Source organism: Thunnus maccoyii, chromosome 4 (assembly GCF_910596095.1).
Source record: "Thunnus maccoyii chromosome 4, fThuMac1.1, whole genome shotgun sequence".
NCBI lineage: Eukaryota > Metazoa > Chordata > Actinopteri > Scombriformes > Scombridae > Thunnus > Thunnus maccoyii.
In genome coordinates, this window is record NC_056536.1 from 20,987,466 (window position 1) to 21,004,539 (window position 17,074).

Sequence of the window (17,074 nt, forward strand, 5' to 3'; positions counted from 1 at the left end):
TGTGAGTTGAAGCAATCCCATCAGCGAGCCGCTGTGTCCTCATTCCTGTGTTTCCCCAGTGTCCGGCCGCTTTTGATCACTCTAACAGAAATGGATGGCATTCATACAGTGCTCAGATTAGACTGTGTGATGTGGTGCTGCACCGGGTTCAAGAGAAAATGATGCATGTCCCTGCTTGTGCATTCACCTATCTAACGGGAGGTAGGCATTTTGATTCCAGACGTGCCACCAGGTGTGATTGCTGTTCCAAGGCTGTAAACCTCAAACACAGTTGCTGTTGAGATGTTTAGGACTTTAACAGATACCATTGAGAACAAGCTAATACCAGAACCCTTTATCAACTAGTTTACGCTATGCAGGGTTTGATGATGATGTATAATGAAATAGACCCTACCTACTTCTCCTACTGAGGATTAATCTGAGATTTTGAGCTTGTATGAAAAAAACAATTTAACAACATGTTTGGGGGTAAAAAGCACATCTGCAAGCTATTAAGGGGTTTCCTGAGCATTAAGAAAAGTGATTATCTTGCGTCTTTCTAAACAGCTTGATTGATATAGCCTGTATATCCTCATGAGGTACTCTTTGTTATCTACATGTACACTGTTCAGTTGATATTATGTGTCAGTTGTTAGTTGATAGTGATAATTAAGAGAGATGGCAGTGCTCCCTTTAGGGAGGAAACACAGTACACAAGAATTAGTTAACACATGAAACTTCCTTTCATAAATTCCCCTGAAAAGAATGTCAATCCAGTGAGCGTGAAAGGTCATTCTGGACCTTGGGAACAGTAGTTTGACAAAAAATCTTACTCAGGCTCCACTTACTAACTATTACCAAGCAACAAAAGCACTCGATAGAGCTTTCTCAGTTGTCATGGCGATAGCTCATATGGGACTTTGGTCACAAGATTAACCCTTGCCTATGTTCAAAGACATTTTTTTACCATTTTATTTGTTCTGTTTTGGATATATGTCAACTTTGAAAGACTTGAATGCTCACAAAGACTGTGAGATGCAGTTGAAAGCTCAAGAAAAGAAGAGTAAGTGGACCTTATGTTTTTTGGGTTTTTTTTTTTTTTTTTTGGTCAAATCTAGCAGGGGATGTTTTGTTGCTTGGATATAGTGAGTAAGTAGACTGGACCTTCCTCAGCTTTCATGTATTTTTTAACAGATTCAGGAGTTCAAGTTCCATATTTAGGTCATGTGATGATAACTGATGGTCTCCATGACAACAGACCTAATTCTATCCACTGAGGAAGACCATGAGATGCGTTTGAAAGTTCCAGGAAAGGCTAGTAAGGTTAAAATTTTAGTTTATTGGGTTTTTTTTTTTGGGGGGGGGGGGGGGGGGGGGGGACAAAAACCATAACACTGAACTTCTGTAGGTTTATATTTGGATATTCTGTAGAGTGATGGCGACAGACTGAGGTCTCATCAGGGAGGAGATGTAAGAGAGTGCTTATGAAACTGGGCTGCTAGTCCATAAAAAGTGCTGCAAAGACATGGTCTCTGCAATAAACCTTTATGATGATATGATAAGAGAAGGAGGTGACAGCGCGGCATGTTGCCTGAGTAACAGACCCAATATAGGCTATGTAAAATATTGCATTACATGATGTGAATTTACAAGATAATGGAAAATATATGAAAAAATGCATTTCTCATTCGCTTTGAAACCCCAGTCCTCCTCTGCTTGTGTTACTGTGAGCGGCAAAAGAAGCGAGTCATGTTATTTTGTATGAGTAAAGCCCATGTGAAAGTTGTCAAATGTCTATAATAATGTATAGTACAGATATAAAATATTGCAATTATATCTATTTATGTTTTAACTCTTGGTGATGGGATATTAACAAATGACACAATATTCTCTCAGTAGCCTACAGAGTCACTTCAACTTCTGCAAACAATGCATTTAAAAATTGTAAACCTGAATTATAGCTCAAACTTATCCAGTTTGCAGGAACACAATAAATTTATGCCAATATGCTGCTGATACGATGTTAGCAGACTAATCTCGGCACATTAATGTTAGCATTAAAGGAATAGTTCGACATTTTGGGAAATATGCTCATTCACTTTTTTAGAGTTGGATGAGAGGATCGATCCTACTCATTATATATAAAGCTACAGCCAGGAAGCAGTTAGCTTAGCTTAGCATAAAGAATGGAAATGGGGGAAATAGCTAGCCTGACTCTGTCCAAAAGTAAAAGATGCTTAAGGTCTATGTTATGACCACCAGTTTTATTTAATACAGCTTTGTTTCTGAGAAATCATGTTTTCTCTGTCAGTTTGGTGGCATGGCAGATCTAAATACAATACAAAACAAGTCAGAGCAGTTGCAAATTCAAAATGTTGTTGGATTCATACACAAAACACAGAGTCATAGTTGCTGATTTAATTCAAAACTGACCAATTATTCAAGAGTAAATTGATTAAAAGTGAATATTTTCTCAACAGCATAATCCTTAGCTTCCACCCGCTGTGGAAGCTGAGAGCTGAGAGCATGTAACAGAATTTTAAGCTCTGTAATTGCACTTTGTAGTTTTTATGCATACAGGACTTTTTTTACATCAAAAAACCCAATATTTTCTATTGCAGTTGTCCATCTTTTGTACTCATGACTCAACCAGGAAAGTTTAAATGCCCATTCAAGCCATAGAAATGCGGAACTGTCAGTCACGTAACAGGATTCATTATGGGAAAATGAATTGGACTTTTACTTCTGGAACCAGAGGTGCCCAGCATATCTCCTCCCAACACTATTTCTTGGCTGTGAGCAGTTGCCAGGCAACCAACTGAGACTCCAGGAAGTCACTGCTCCCAGCCAAGAAATAATTCAACACATAACCTCCCTTTTCCCAAAATGTTTAACTATTCCTTTAAGAACAAAATATATCTGACCCTGACGTGCTGAGTCTGATAATATGTCCTAAGGTAAGAGCTCATCAAACATCAGAGGAACAAGTGATACAGACCGAAATCCAAAATCACTTCCTCGTTCACTCATTCACTATTCCCTACACACTCAATAGTTTACATAGTGAGCCTTACAAGTGAGAATTTGGACACTCGTGAAAATCATCACTGACAGGTGAAGGTTTGCATGACTGACATTTTCACAATGTGACACTGTCAGCAAAAAGTAGTGAACACACTATGATGAACCTTTTTGTGGGCACCGAATGAAGAGGCATGTAGTGCGTACATTTCACACTCAGAATTCGGACACTCAGATAAAATGGCAGATAGTAAATATGGTGCTGATGTGATTTGTCAGTCACCATAGCAACCACCTTTGATGCTGGACCAGAATAGCAGCAACACATGAGTAAACGTTCCTTTTCTCTTCCCCAACCCCACTTCTCCTCTTCAAGATCCCACAGATCAGCTATGCGTCAACAGCCCCAGAGTTGAGTGACGACAGGCGCTATGACTTCTTCTCGCGGGTGGTTCCCCCAGACTCATTTCAGGCCCAGGCCATGGTGGACATTATCCAAGCCCTGGGCTGGAGTTACGTCTCCACCATCGCCTCAGAGGGCAGCTATGGAGAGAAGGGAGTGGAGGCCTTCACACAACTCTCCAAAGAAGCAGGTAAGAAAAGTGATCACTAAAAAGAATTTATATTTTTTTTTATTTTATGGAGGATTTTGTATTTTTCACCCAGAGGAAGATCAGTTTTGCATTTCCAATTCATCATCAAATCTGTTGTTTTGGATGGATGAATTATTGATCTGCTTGGAAACTCGAGCTCCCCAGTGAGTTGTAGAGTGTTACTGGAAATGTAGACTGAGAAAAAGCTTGTAGAGAAGATGCCACGTCACAATAATGAGCATGACCCGTATCCAGTGTTTTTTTAAATGGAGCCATTTCAGCTTTCCCGCTGAGTGCAAACTTACGAGAGGAATTGTTTGAAAATGTCTAATGTGTTCTCTCTGGCCAACAAAGAGGAGAGAGAATTGTCTGGCAACTGGTCTTTTGGGAGAGTTTTGTTATACACTGTGCCTTTTCTGTTTCACTCTGCCTCATTTTTTCATCCCCGCTAGTGAGAGTGCAGGGCTCTGACGATGTTAATGGTGGTCAGTCAGCTCAGTGGTCAGTCAGTTCAAACCACTCTAGTCTGGTTGCATGTATGAAGCAGCAAGCTTTTAGATATTTAATCTTTGGGGAATGTCTCCAAGAAAACATGATTTAACAGAGAGAGCCGAGCCACTGAATGGTCTAGAAAGCAAGCTATTAGGATCAGTCTTGTTTATTGAGTCTTGTAAAATAACATTAATGGTTATTGTTAAGTGGCAATGATCCTTTTTCAGGCTAAACTGTTAAGTTCTTATGGTTATATATGGGTTTGAAGAGGTTAGAATAAGGACCTGGAAGAGCACTTAACAACATTTGCATTCAGACAGGGTGGTGGAGTTTTGCCTGTAACTGGGAGGAAAATTGTGCACACGCTTGACTCACCTGCTTTTTCCACATAGATGCTGTTGTTGGCATGTAGTTGCACATGTAAATCAGCAGTCACTGCTGGGAGACACTCGGTTGCCCTAAAACAGTACAATGGTTCGTCAGTCGTTGTCAAATCCTGTGGTTTACTGTGCTGTGGTTTAGAAACTCTGTAGAGATTTTCCACGGTTGCTGCTGCATTATTTCTGCAAGATGGGGACAGGGATACATTTCTGCAATACATTTTGTGTTTGAACAAACATGTTGGATGATTGCAAGAAGGCTTTCAATGCACAAAGGTTGACAATGGCTGTATTTTCACAGCTTCAATTTCTTTTCCATCTTTGTGCAAAAATTGTGAAAAGAAAATACCCTCCATTATCCATGATAGCACATCCATGAGATTCTACTGCAATAAAGGCACAGCAACAGGACCAAGTATTTTACTGCTTCTCACCTCGACCTCTATGGATCCCAATCCATTTCTTGTAAATCTCTGTCTCCCCTAGTAGACTAATGTGCGGAAACCTCTAAGATGAGGAAAGCTAATGATATCCCACAGGCACTGATCAGAAGTCCAGCATGCATGAATATTTTATCTGTGTACATTCATGTCCAGTGTGATCACTCATTAAAACTTTAAGAAGCTGTTTGTGGCTACGTAATTTGCATCGACAGACAGAGAGAGAGTAGCCGGTGTAGGAAGATAGAAGGAAAAGTTCTGATTTAAGGCTTACTTTGGAAGGTTCAATTCATCTTGTATCCTGATAAACAGTTTCTTCCAGCTTGTCTTCTCAGATATACTTTCCACTGATGTTTTTTTTCCCCTGTAAAGAGCAGTAAACACACTGATATTATTATGACTCCTGAACAGCTACAAAAGGAGTAGGGAATTATAAGCCATTGTTGTTGTTGACTCATCCTTTTGCCACTGAGCTGCAGTCATTTTGCAATATTTTGTATTCATATACAAATGGGAATTATTTGCTCTAAAGAAAGGCTTCCAGTACCCACAGCATCTTATCTTTAATAAACACATTAATTATGTAATAGCATAGCTGTACATTCACAGGATTCATTCAAAGGCACCGGTTCTGCAACACAGCTCATTGGAAACGACTGAATTGAATAAGAAGTAAACATCTTAGTGAACATGAACATTTGCCAAGAAAATCTGGTGCGAGTTAATGTATTAAACACACACACACTGTTTTTAATAAAATGCTAAACTGTAGAGCAACAACACTGTTGGGTAGATGTTGTTGCAGCATCCTTGAGATGGCTTCTGTGTCTGCCCTGTTTGGTTGCAGTGAAATGTCAGATGCATTAGCAGGATTCTCGCTTCACCACTTCAAGGAGAACCATCTAGTGGACTAATGCAATATGGCTGCCCATTACCTCAAGCTGAGACTGGAGTGATGGTCAGCCTGTATTGATCTCTTCTGTTTTTTCTATTCCTTCTGTTTTTTCCTGCTCTACTTTCTCTCCTCGGGTTGAGGCACTGTTCCATTGTGCACCTTCATCCTGGCTTCAGGAGAAGCTGGCAGAGATTAATCTTGTTTGTATTTTTCTGTGTCTGTCTGGATTCAGGCCAGAGTGATGGAGTTCAGTTTTCCCATTTGATAAAAAGACTTGCATTTGAGGAAAACCTCCCACAACGTATCACTGTGGAATTGATTGCAGCAAGTTGCCAACACGATGCATTCTTAGATCTAGTCTGAGCTCTGAGTGGGGGGGAGTCTGCAAAGGTATAGCAGTAATATTTAGCGGTAGGAGGGGACTGGGGCATCTGAAAACACTGTAAAATAGACCACAATACTTCTGCATGACCCCCCTCGGCAATGTCAAGTCCCAAACCGGCAGGGGAAAGGCACGTAGGATATTGAAGGGCACACAGATGTAGAATATGAATGTCAGCTGCATGTCAGCTCATTTTGATGTGCTCCCACATGTTCAGGCGGGGGGAAACTGTAGGGAGCAGGCCTGCCGTTTGACTGTCAAGGTGATAAATATAATTGCGGCATTACGGATCCCCCAGAGGTTTGGGTTTGGAGGGTGTTGAGTAGGCAAGCGGGAGGTCGAATCCATCAAGAGCCTCTAATTTAAAGGGATTTGTATTTCACTACGCAAAATGGCGAAGCTGTATTCCTCGCCCTGGAGTGCATTTTCAGAACCGAGGGCATTGAGAATGAATAATTGAAGCAGTTAATGCAGTGCATGACCTATGGCACTCAAGCAGATAAGCGGAGAACTTCCAAGAGCCTGATGAATTTAGCCATCATGATCATTAAGCTGTCTTTGATGTATTAATCAAATGTGGAGCAGAGGGTAGGGCGTCATAATGCATATAGTGTTGATATTACTTTGTAGGATCACAGGTAAAAATTTCAATGTCACAAACTACTGCAGCACACCTCACCTCTTTTGTACGTAGAAATGTGACATTTTGAGTGCTTACATAGATTTTAGACAAACATATATTTCTCCTCACTGACTGCAAGCAGCAGCCAGAAGGAACACTATCACTATACAACCCTAGTTCTTGGATAAGACTTCAACAAGTTGGAGTAAAACATATCCTTCTCCCAGAGCCTGACATTTATCTGTCTCACATCACATATCTCCAACCAAGAGAGACAGCTCTTCTTTAAACCCACTGTTTGAGCCGAGGAGTCTTTCAAGTCCACAGAACTCCTCGCAGTGACAGGTGAAGTCGGCTCGACCCACAGCGCAGAACTCTGGAAGCACAGATACAGCACTTGCATTTTCACCATGACTGCCTCCCTGACTAACTGACTGACTGACCATCTGACTGACTGACAGATGAGGTATTCTGCAGCCATTCAATAATTTAGCCACCAGTTCACAGCCTTTAGGGTAGTCTTGAGCCCACAGCGCATTCAGCTCTGGTGCTCTCTCTCTCTCTCTCTCTCTATCTCTCTCTCTCTGTCTCTCTCTGAAGATGAGATCTGCTCCAAATGCTTCTTATCTTCATCAGTGGCTCCTGTGGTCTCTGTCTGAATTATTGACTATTGTGACCTACAATAAATCTCTGTTCAAGACTGTTATACCGTTCTAACTCTTCACACATGCCCGCAGGGTTCTTGTCATAATGGAGTTAATGCATTTTCATGAGACTTAAGTTCTCAGCATATTATGAGGGTTTTTTCTCCTCTCTGGAATTAATGCGTGTGATAACTACCTGCAGACACACTGGCCTCTGGAAATGAAAGGTGCTGCTAATACGCCAGAATCAGATATTACACAGTGCTAAAGTTTCCTAAAACAGAAACGTGGAAGCATAGTGTCATACTGAAAGCTTTCTGCCTGAAATCAACAGAAATCTCTGTGCTGAAATGGAGCTTTAGTGTCGTCCCTCAGAGACCCACAATGCTAGCTTCTCTGCAGAAATGACACCAAGCACGTTTCACTTTAACAGGATACCAACAGCTAGGCCATTGGCGGGATCTCCATTTTTATGTGTAGTCCACTTAGGGAGGATAACAGCAGCTATCCCAGAGGTCTTTTGGCGCATACTGAATGTTGTCTCTAAGAAATATCCCTAATTCTGCCTGCTCCAACTAGAAAAATGGGTAGTTAAGAGGAGATTCAGCACTTCAGTCATTTTGCTATCTTCTGGCTTTAGAAATGCCACAGTAAACCATGACTGGAGATGTGTGATCTGCTAACTAAAAGCTGTTTATATCAAAGTAACGAGCCTGAGGAGACTGGCAATTAGGAGATTCTCTCCATTTCTCCGTCTATTCAGGGAAACTCAAACTGAAAGGTTACTGGGTAGACTATTAAAATGCTTGAGTGGGAGAAATTTTAATTGGTTTGGGTAGAGCTTTGCTGTTGACTCAGGACACAAGCTGCTGCCTTAGTCTCGGCCTATAGTTGGGATGTACTCTCACACAGGTGATCATATCATCTGTTTATCCAAAGTGCTTCAAAGGTTAGCCTGTCCTCCGCGCCTATAATTACCACACTAGAGGGGAGCAAAACTCTTTTTTATTTATTTATCTTTTTTTTTTTTTAATGAAAGATGTAATTTTGCTCCTCTACCCGATAATGAGCTGTGGAATATAACCTGGAGACAACAATATCTAGTGAACTGCTAAAAGCCAATTGGGATAATATGCAGTGCCAAATATCTAGCTATTTAGCACCGTACGGAAGCAATCAGTACCCTTCATCCTGTACAAAGTCATTAGTGGTGACCTGTCTGAGAATGATTTATTGTCAGTATTAATATCCTCTTTGTTTGTTATTGCCGATTGTGCTATCTGATTGGTTCAGGGTCCAACAAGAGATGTTTGATAATGACTTTAAATGAAAAGTCAATGGCAGGCTGTTGGATTTTCTCAAATCCATAATATGGAATCTGTAGCTTTATGTCCCTGTTGGTGAGGATTATTGGATTTGTTATGGCAGATACTGTATGTTTATAACTCTCTCACTCTGTGAAACGATTCTGGTGCTTAGTCGGAAGGTGCAGTTTGAGTGTTATATTGCATGCTGCTGTGCAGATCATTGCCAAAATGTAAATGTATACACTGTAATACTATCATTTAGACCCTATAGCAAGCATGACAACATCATTGAAATCACCCTATTGTGTTCAGATGTTTTCCATTTTCACATGGGTGTGATTTCCATGTAGGAACAAAGCTGTTTCTACTGTGACCCCAGGCTTTGTGTGTGTGTGTGTGCGCACATCTGTGTGTGAGAGTGAGTGAATGGGTGAGATCATCCCAGAGGCCTTATCATTTTTATTCCCTTCCCATTAAAAAGGTGGAATCTGCGTCGCCCAGTCTTTGAAAATTCCCCACAACCCCAAGCTGGAGGATTATGACAAAGCCATCCAACAACTGCTGGAAACACAGCACTCGCGGGCAGTCATCATCTTTGCCAGTGAAGAAGACATACGGTGAGCAGCGCACCACATTCTGGCTTCTTCCGTGTCGCTCAGGCACGTTGATGACATGCCATGTTGGGGTCTTTAATCTTTGAGTAGCAGCTCCTGAAGACGGGGCTAGAGGCACAGATTTGCTATGCGTACAGGATGTCTGCTACACAAACATGCCTCCAACAACACAAACACAAGCATTCCTCGGAGGAGTGGGAATACAGATCACAACAAAGCAAAAGAGATATTGTTTCATTTACAATGCCCCACAGGAAATGTTTATGTAAAGAAAAACAGAATCAAACATTTAGTACCTGTAAATTCAGATTGAGGAATCTAGGAACGGATGTACTCGTGAAATGTAAAAGAAAAGAGAAGATGAGTGAGAGACGAGGTTAATGACTGTAACTCACACTGTTATCTTAAAGTGACGGATGAAAATAACATCTTGGCTCAACACAACACATAATACATATTGTAGCAGCTAACACAGAATAATAACCTTCTTTTCCTTCTCAGGATTACTGAGACAAACTTAAAAACTATACATGAAAGCACTGTAATGTCCAAGCAACTCCATAAAGCTAGCTGTGCTGTTGTGTAATAGATATTAGATTGCAGACCTTTTGTGCTCTCTCCTAATTCTAACACGAATGCCCTTGCAGCGGAGTTCTCAATGCCACCAAGAGGGCCAATCAGGTAGGCCATTTCCTGTGGATTGGATCTGACAGCTGGGGGGCCAAGAGCAGTCCGATCCACCAGCTCGAGGACGTAGCAGTGGGAGCAGTCACTATACTGCCCAAACGCTCCTCCATTAAAGGTATGCACACACCGGTCCACACAGAGCATCATACTACATGCTTCACCACATGATGTTTTATTGTGGGACTAAGTTGCCTTTTACTGTTTTTCGCCCAGTTGTCTGTGTAATTACTTACAGACCAAAATAAATGCAAAAAACAAGAAAGAAATTCAGATTTTCTATGAAAAAACTTTTCATAGTCTATCTACAATAATTGTCTTTTTGGCCACTTGGAGACAAGGAAACATGCTGTAAACAAAAACATTTTACAAAGCTGAAATGGTGAGTTTGTGTAACATTATCAGTTATTTCAAAGAAGTTAAGTTCAGTATTCACTCTGAGTTTAACTCTGTTTTTGGTCTCCATTAAATCCTGAGGGAAATGTCTGCTCTTTATCAGCTAAATACTCTAATACTCTATACTAATACCAGCTAGTAGCTATCTTTGCGTACTGTTTGGCGGTGGACAGTGTACAGTGGGTTTTTTGAGCTTTTGCTAAAAACAGCTGCCTGGTGCAGCTGAAAACAATGCTATGAGAGCAACATGAGTGACCCAAAACAGTAAAGTTTCAGGCTGTAAAACCAAAACAATGAAAGACAAAAGACGCTGAAAGACACTGTAAAGCTCTGCAGAGCTGGGGAAACCTGCAGATTTAGGTGATGATTCACTGCAGGTTCATCACTATGAGCAATCCATTTTACATTAAACATAGTCATTTTATCCATAATTAATGTAAAAAATATTGATTAGCACAGCTTTAAAAACAGAACATCACATTCAAAACTTCTCAGCATTTCCATGCTGACTCACTCAAACAAGCGCATACAATTACATACTACTAGATCTGTGATGTTCGATGCATTTTAGGAGATATTTTATGATGACACACTGTACTTTCATTTACCCTTTTGGTGCAGTCATTCCCCCCTGCCTCATCTATCTATCTTTGCAATTTCCTACATTTCTCTGAACGACTTTCGACAATCCTCAGAGAACAAGTATGACCTTGTTGTTGCATTTGGCTGTGAGTTGAACATGACCAGACTAAGGTCAGTCTGAACAAACTCGCTGCTTTGTGGATTTTTATGAGATACTGAAACCAATGAATGCAAACTGTGTCACCTCTTGCAGTCGTGTCAGAAATATTCATTAGTGCGGTTTTAGTATTTATCTGCTTTCAGACAGCTGTCCATGGAGAAAGTGGTATCATTTGGGTCTGCATTATTCAAAGGGACACAAAATGATGCGTCTGACAAAAAGCTTGAATTTAGTCTTTGTGTCCATAAAACCCCAAAAGAAATGTAATTTCCTATTGTTTTGTGCTAAGTGGGGAGTTTCTCTTTAAAGCTGCAGCTCAAATAAGTCTACCAGCAACAAAAAGGAAGCAAAGGAGAAAATTATACTGCTGCATTTGCCAGGACATGTACAAATTTACCACAGAAATAGAATATTATCAGCATGTACCATCTATTTTATGTTCTGTTCAATGTCATCCTAATAACCACTCATTACAATTGAGGAAAGTCTTAGTTTTTGTGAAGCTTTCCTTAATTAGGGGAGGTCTAACCAGGACAGATGTACACTCTGGGGGCAGCAAGAATATTATTACTGTAATCTAGCATGCATCATTGATGGTCTTTTGAAAACAAAATCAGCTGAGTCATTTCAGCTCTGATTAGCCATTATCACCTCTTCCCACGACTCAGCTGATATGACTGGATAACAGAGAGCGGAGACACAGACAGAGAGACTTTAAAATGCGAAATTCTGATAATTCTCCAGACAGAAAACTATGTTTCTGACACAGAAGGTAAAAAAAGATTCCTGCACCATGAATCTCACAGCGGAGTCTTACTTTTGGATTGTCCCACCTCAGTTTCTTGACCCATTTTGGGTGGCAAAGTTGCACAAACATGAAAGCATTATTCAGCACACAGGCTTTCTTTTTCCTTTGTTGCAGCAAGTTATCTCTCCTCAAGCTAATGCTTCATACAGGCACCTAAACCTGTATGTTGAAATGAGCGTTAAACTAATACATCGTCCCTGCAATCTGTCCCTGTTGGATTTTATGAAGTGAAGGCAACCTGCTCAGAACCTACAGGACCTTAAGGCCTGAGGCAATGTGGCTGTGTCACCACTTACAATCCCTGTGTTATTTATTATGCATCCTGTTTTTTAATTAATGTAATTTCCAAGATGAAAGAAGTGATTAAAATTCCATGGGGCTTGAGAGGAAGAGGAACCACCATGGTCAAATTTTGATGAAGTGGTGCCTTGCTCGCTTCCAGCACCTAGCGGCCAGCACAACACCACTGCCGCCGCAGCAACACTGCTGCACAAGTTTCGTTTCATTTCCTCCAGGTTTGAAGTGGTTGATAATTGGTCCGGAACTGAGCTATTCTCTTCTTTCCTCTATTCCCAGGGTTTGATGAATACTTTACTGCACTCACCCTTGAGAACAACCGCAGGAACGTGTGGTTTGCTGAGTTTTGGGAGGAAAACTTTGACTGCAGGCTTCTCAGTGCCTCCAAGAGAGAGGATACCAGCCGTAAATGCACAGGTACACAGGGTTTTGACATGAACAAATTAAGAACATTTCTGTATTACACTAATAGATTATGCATATTTTCACCCTCCTATGTCAGCTTGATTTGAACTTGACCTTTTGTCCATATTAGAAGCTGCAGATAGACCGTTGAGGTTTCATTCAACCCCTCTTGTCTGTGGTGCGGCCAGAAAGTCTAACACCAGGTGTTTCTACCCAGCGGGTGCAGGACAGGCATAGTTTATTATTAGAATAATAATGCACCACGTGTCATAGTCATACTACAGTTACAGACCGTCTGCTCCTGTGGCTAATGTCCTGTAAGTCTTATATCCCATTTTCCCTCTATTCCCCCTTAACCCAGTCACCTTGACAGCTCAGCACAGTCATGGTGTGTGTACTAACTGCACCGAGCCGAGAGTGCACTTTATTAAGGTTGGAAAATTACAGGGAAAAAACAGAAAGAAAATACTGCTCATGCGCTCATTCTGGTTTATTACCATATTTGTGGTAGCATTAATGATAGTGTTGTTGCCTTTACTTAAACTCAGCCTGCCAACAGTGTGACAGGCATTGCACTGCATTTATTATCTTCATGGATGATGCTTGTGATGTGGGATGCTGTATTAATCTTGCTTGCATATGTGATGACGGTGATGGCAGTGTGACACAAATTACTGTTTGCTAAAGGATTTTGTTTCCTTTATAATCTCCTGTTTGGCGTCTTTCATCATGCGTCAAAGACAAAAGATGCTCGTCCACTTTAGTGAGCCCCGCAAAGCCTCTGTAAAATGATTGTAAAAGTCTCTTATCTTTTCTTCAGTTCCGCTGAAAATGGCTTTTATATTGCTGCAAAGCCCGTACAACTGTCTTGATATTCTATTTTATTTTTTTTTTATACCTCACTCCAAGCTAATATTTATGAATGCTACATACTAACAGGAGGCGTTTGCATTTAAAGCCTGTCCATTGAACACCCTATGCAGAGCTCACAGAAGCAAAAAGGTTATGTGTGGGCTGAAATGTATGTTAAGCTCTGAGAAATGGGATGAAATGTCAGCTCAGATTGCTGTTGACCTCCCTCAGTTTATGCAAGTCTCCCACAATCTTATATGTGTCCTGTTAACATCTCCTACTTCTCAGCTGAGTTCTGCATGTGAACTATGAACAGCTATCACTGCGAAGGAAATTGTCTTCTAGCATTTTCTTGATGACACATTTTTGTTAAATGGCCACTTGAATATTATAATTATGATGATCATGATGATGATGATTAGAAGTAATAGTGGTATTTTTGTTATTATAATTTATATTCACTGTTTGAAATTGCAGCCCTCATCTACCAGGAGTATAAGATGGTAAATTCAGTATGTAACAACAACACAAATCCAACAGAGGTTGTACATTACGTATTCAAGCAGTGTATCAGCAGCATGAGGCAAAACCTTTACAGCAGCCTACAGTGAAAGGGCAGTGCACTGGGAGGAGGATATAAAAGAGCATGAAGCCACTGTGGAAGAGTATGTTCCTAAAGTTCATAGTGATCTTCATCACCTTGCACATGGGACAAATGACGCATATTCTTAGCCGCGTATTACTTTGTAGTGTACCACAGTAATTTAATATGCTGTATTTGTCACAAACACTTTGTCTCACAGCTCAGCTTGATATTTTCCTCTTTTTGCACTTGGGAATTAAATGTGTCCTCTTATTTCCTATGCCACATTGTCCCTCTAGGTGTAATTCCTGCAATATGAAAACTGAACTAACTGGCAGCCAAATGGTAAATGGAGGAATAAAAATGAAGCCGGAGATGATAGCGAGCGCTGAGAGAATGTGATGTCTAATGGCTCGTGGTGTATTTTATCTGTTGAGTCCTCTTCCTTTTCTCGCTTTAGGCCAGGAGCGCATCGGGATTGACTCCAAGTACGAGCAGGAAGGGAAGGTGCAGTTTGTGATTGACGCGGTGTACGCCATGGCCCACGCTCTCCACAACATGCAGAGGGACTTATGTCCTGAACATCCTGGCGTGTGTCCACAGATGGAGTCTGCAGAGGGAAAGACTCTGCTGAAGTACATACGCAACACCAGCTTCAACGGTGAGGGACACGTTGTAAAAGTCTACACGTCAGATATTTACACAACGTGCAGATAAGAAAAACTAGATTGGTTGTGTTATTACTTTCCACAGAGCTTTGGAGGACATTTCACACCTTATACTGACAGTAACACGCAACAACTTGATAGATAACATTGTGAGTAGTTAATAAGGGGCGAATGAAACAAGGTGATAATTGATAAATTGTTAATAAGCAGTCAATAACTCTGAATCAAGGACTTTATAGCAGAATATAATGAATTACTGAGAAGAGACTTGAAAATACTATAATAATGGATCTTTATTTAATGATAAGTTCATAAATATCTGTGAATTGAGTTTCTGTTCACTTTCTTCATGAGTTGTTCCTGATTAACTCTGAACCAGATGCTGAGAGTAAAAAAAAAACTAGTAACAACTCATTAATTACTTAAACATCAGTGGCCACTTATTAGTGATTTGTTAATTATCAAGCCGTTTATGATTCCTCACTTGTCCTTCACTTGTTTCCTAGTAACTACACACAATGTTATGTAATGTGTAAACATACTGACTGTATTAGAAAATTAAAACTGGATTATGTCTATTCACCGTAACTGCAGCTGTATTCTTGTTACAATGGGCATGGATGTAGCTTACATTTGTGTTATGTAGATATACAACCTTTGTGATAAACGTTCACTGATACTTATGGATGAGCCACCCGTGAGCCGCACAAGTGAGGTAAAACCATTTTTGTCTCGGAGACTGATGACAGGATTTCACTCACAATAATTTGAGTTGTTCCCTGCTGGCCAACTACATTTATTTAACTGTTACTTTGTCCTGAAGTATTTTATAGCAAGCCGCTGTGTGTCTACACCAATCAGCGGTGTCAAAATGATATATAATTTAGCACAAAATAAAATTATGGACATAACAGCCAGAGTGATCTCAGTTTCAGACTATAAAAATGAGGCAAATAGGCAATAAATGCACACCACGCTCTCTGTTTTATGCGTCATATAGTTGCTTGTGGGCTTGCTACAGTCTAAATTTACATTTAATTTGATTCATAGTTCAAAGCACCACAACATTTCCTGGATGTTTGTAATATTTTCATCCTATTAGATATATTATGGGCCTGCCAGTTCTTGAACCTCTACATTATTCAGTCCTGTGCAGAAAGTGATGTGGAAGATACTTAACAATTAATGGCAAATAGCTATTAATGACAACTGCTCTGAAATGCAAGGGGGAGTGGGAGAAGTGAGCTGAATGGGAGATGGGTTTAACACAAGAGAAACCTTTGTCATTACAAATGTGCTGGCATGTATGTCAGTCTGTGATCATTAGGGGCTCATCTGAAGTACATTGTGTCTTCACAGAATGTTCTAGATCAGACTCAGCAGCTTAAAATAAGAAATCAGTGTAATCTCAACACAAAACTGGCCTACTTTTAGAGGTAGACCCAGCTCATTGTGTTTCTAGTACTAAAATAATACTCCACTGTGATGTGTCATATGTGACTAAATGTATACTAAAATCACACTTCCCTGCCTGGTTAAATGAATAAATGAAAAAGTGACATAGACATAAATGGTCTGCCAACACTTCCAACAATCTTATGCCACAAAATATGACAACTTTTATTAAAGCATTTCTGTTATTAGATTAATTCAGTACTCAAAAACTGCAGGTAGATCACTTCAGTCAAATCTTGTCTCTTTCTTATCAAATCCCACTTATTCACTGGGAATTTGGGGATTTGAACACTGGTTAGCCGGGCTAGTAAAGTGAGAGAGATTTTGTACATTACTCGTCTGAGACCATGTTGTTTATGTTTGCCTGTTTCTGTTTGGGAGGTGGAGTGGTTTTGTTTTGTTTTGCTGTAACCAATCAGTAGTCAAGTCAAGTGAATTTTATTTATATAGCCCAATATCACAAATCACAAATTTGCATCAAGGGGCTTTACAATCTGTATAGCATATGACACCCTCTATCCTCAGTCCCTTGATTCAGAAAAACTCCCCCTGAAAAAATCAGTAACGAGCGACACATCCGTCCTGTTGAGATCATTTTCAGTCAAACAGAAGCTGCTGCAGTAGCTTTCCAGAAGAATTTACCTCAAAGTTTTTCCCAGCGATTGAAGAAATATGCAAATTTAAGAGTTATTTCTGTAAGTCGACCCAGGTGTGTTGATGTCATTCATGCTTGTTGCCATTTTTGGGGAAATTTTTTATCTTGCTGTTTTTCATGACCTACAAAACTCTGATGGCTCATTCTTCCAACTAACAAC

At 40.3% G+C, this 17,074-nt stretch overlaps 1 protein-coding gene across 2 annotated transcripts in view; it reads left to right on the forward strand.

The window, feature by feature from the left end:
• Positions 1-3,152: 3,152 nt before the first annotated feature.
• LOC121896492 (metabotropic glutamate receptor 7-like) overlaps positions 3,153-17,074 on the forward strand; it is a 36,553-nt gene continuing 22,631 nt past the window's right edge. For both annotated transcript variants that reach the window (XM_042410422.1, XM_042410423.1), the window contains exons 1-5: positions 3,153-3,593; positions 9,237-9,372; positions 10,017-10,171; positions 12,576-12,713; positions 14,597-14,797. In XM_042410422.1, coding sequence (XP_042266356.1) covers positions 3,482-3,593; positions 9,237-9,372; positions 10,017-10,171; positions 12,576-12,713; positions 14,597-14,797 — 742 coding nt within the window. In that variant the 5' untranslated portion in view covers positions 3,153-3,481. The remainder of the gene's footprint in view (positions 3,594-9,236; positions 9,373-10,016; positions 10,172-12,575; positions 12,714-14,596; positions 14,798-17,074) is intronic.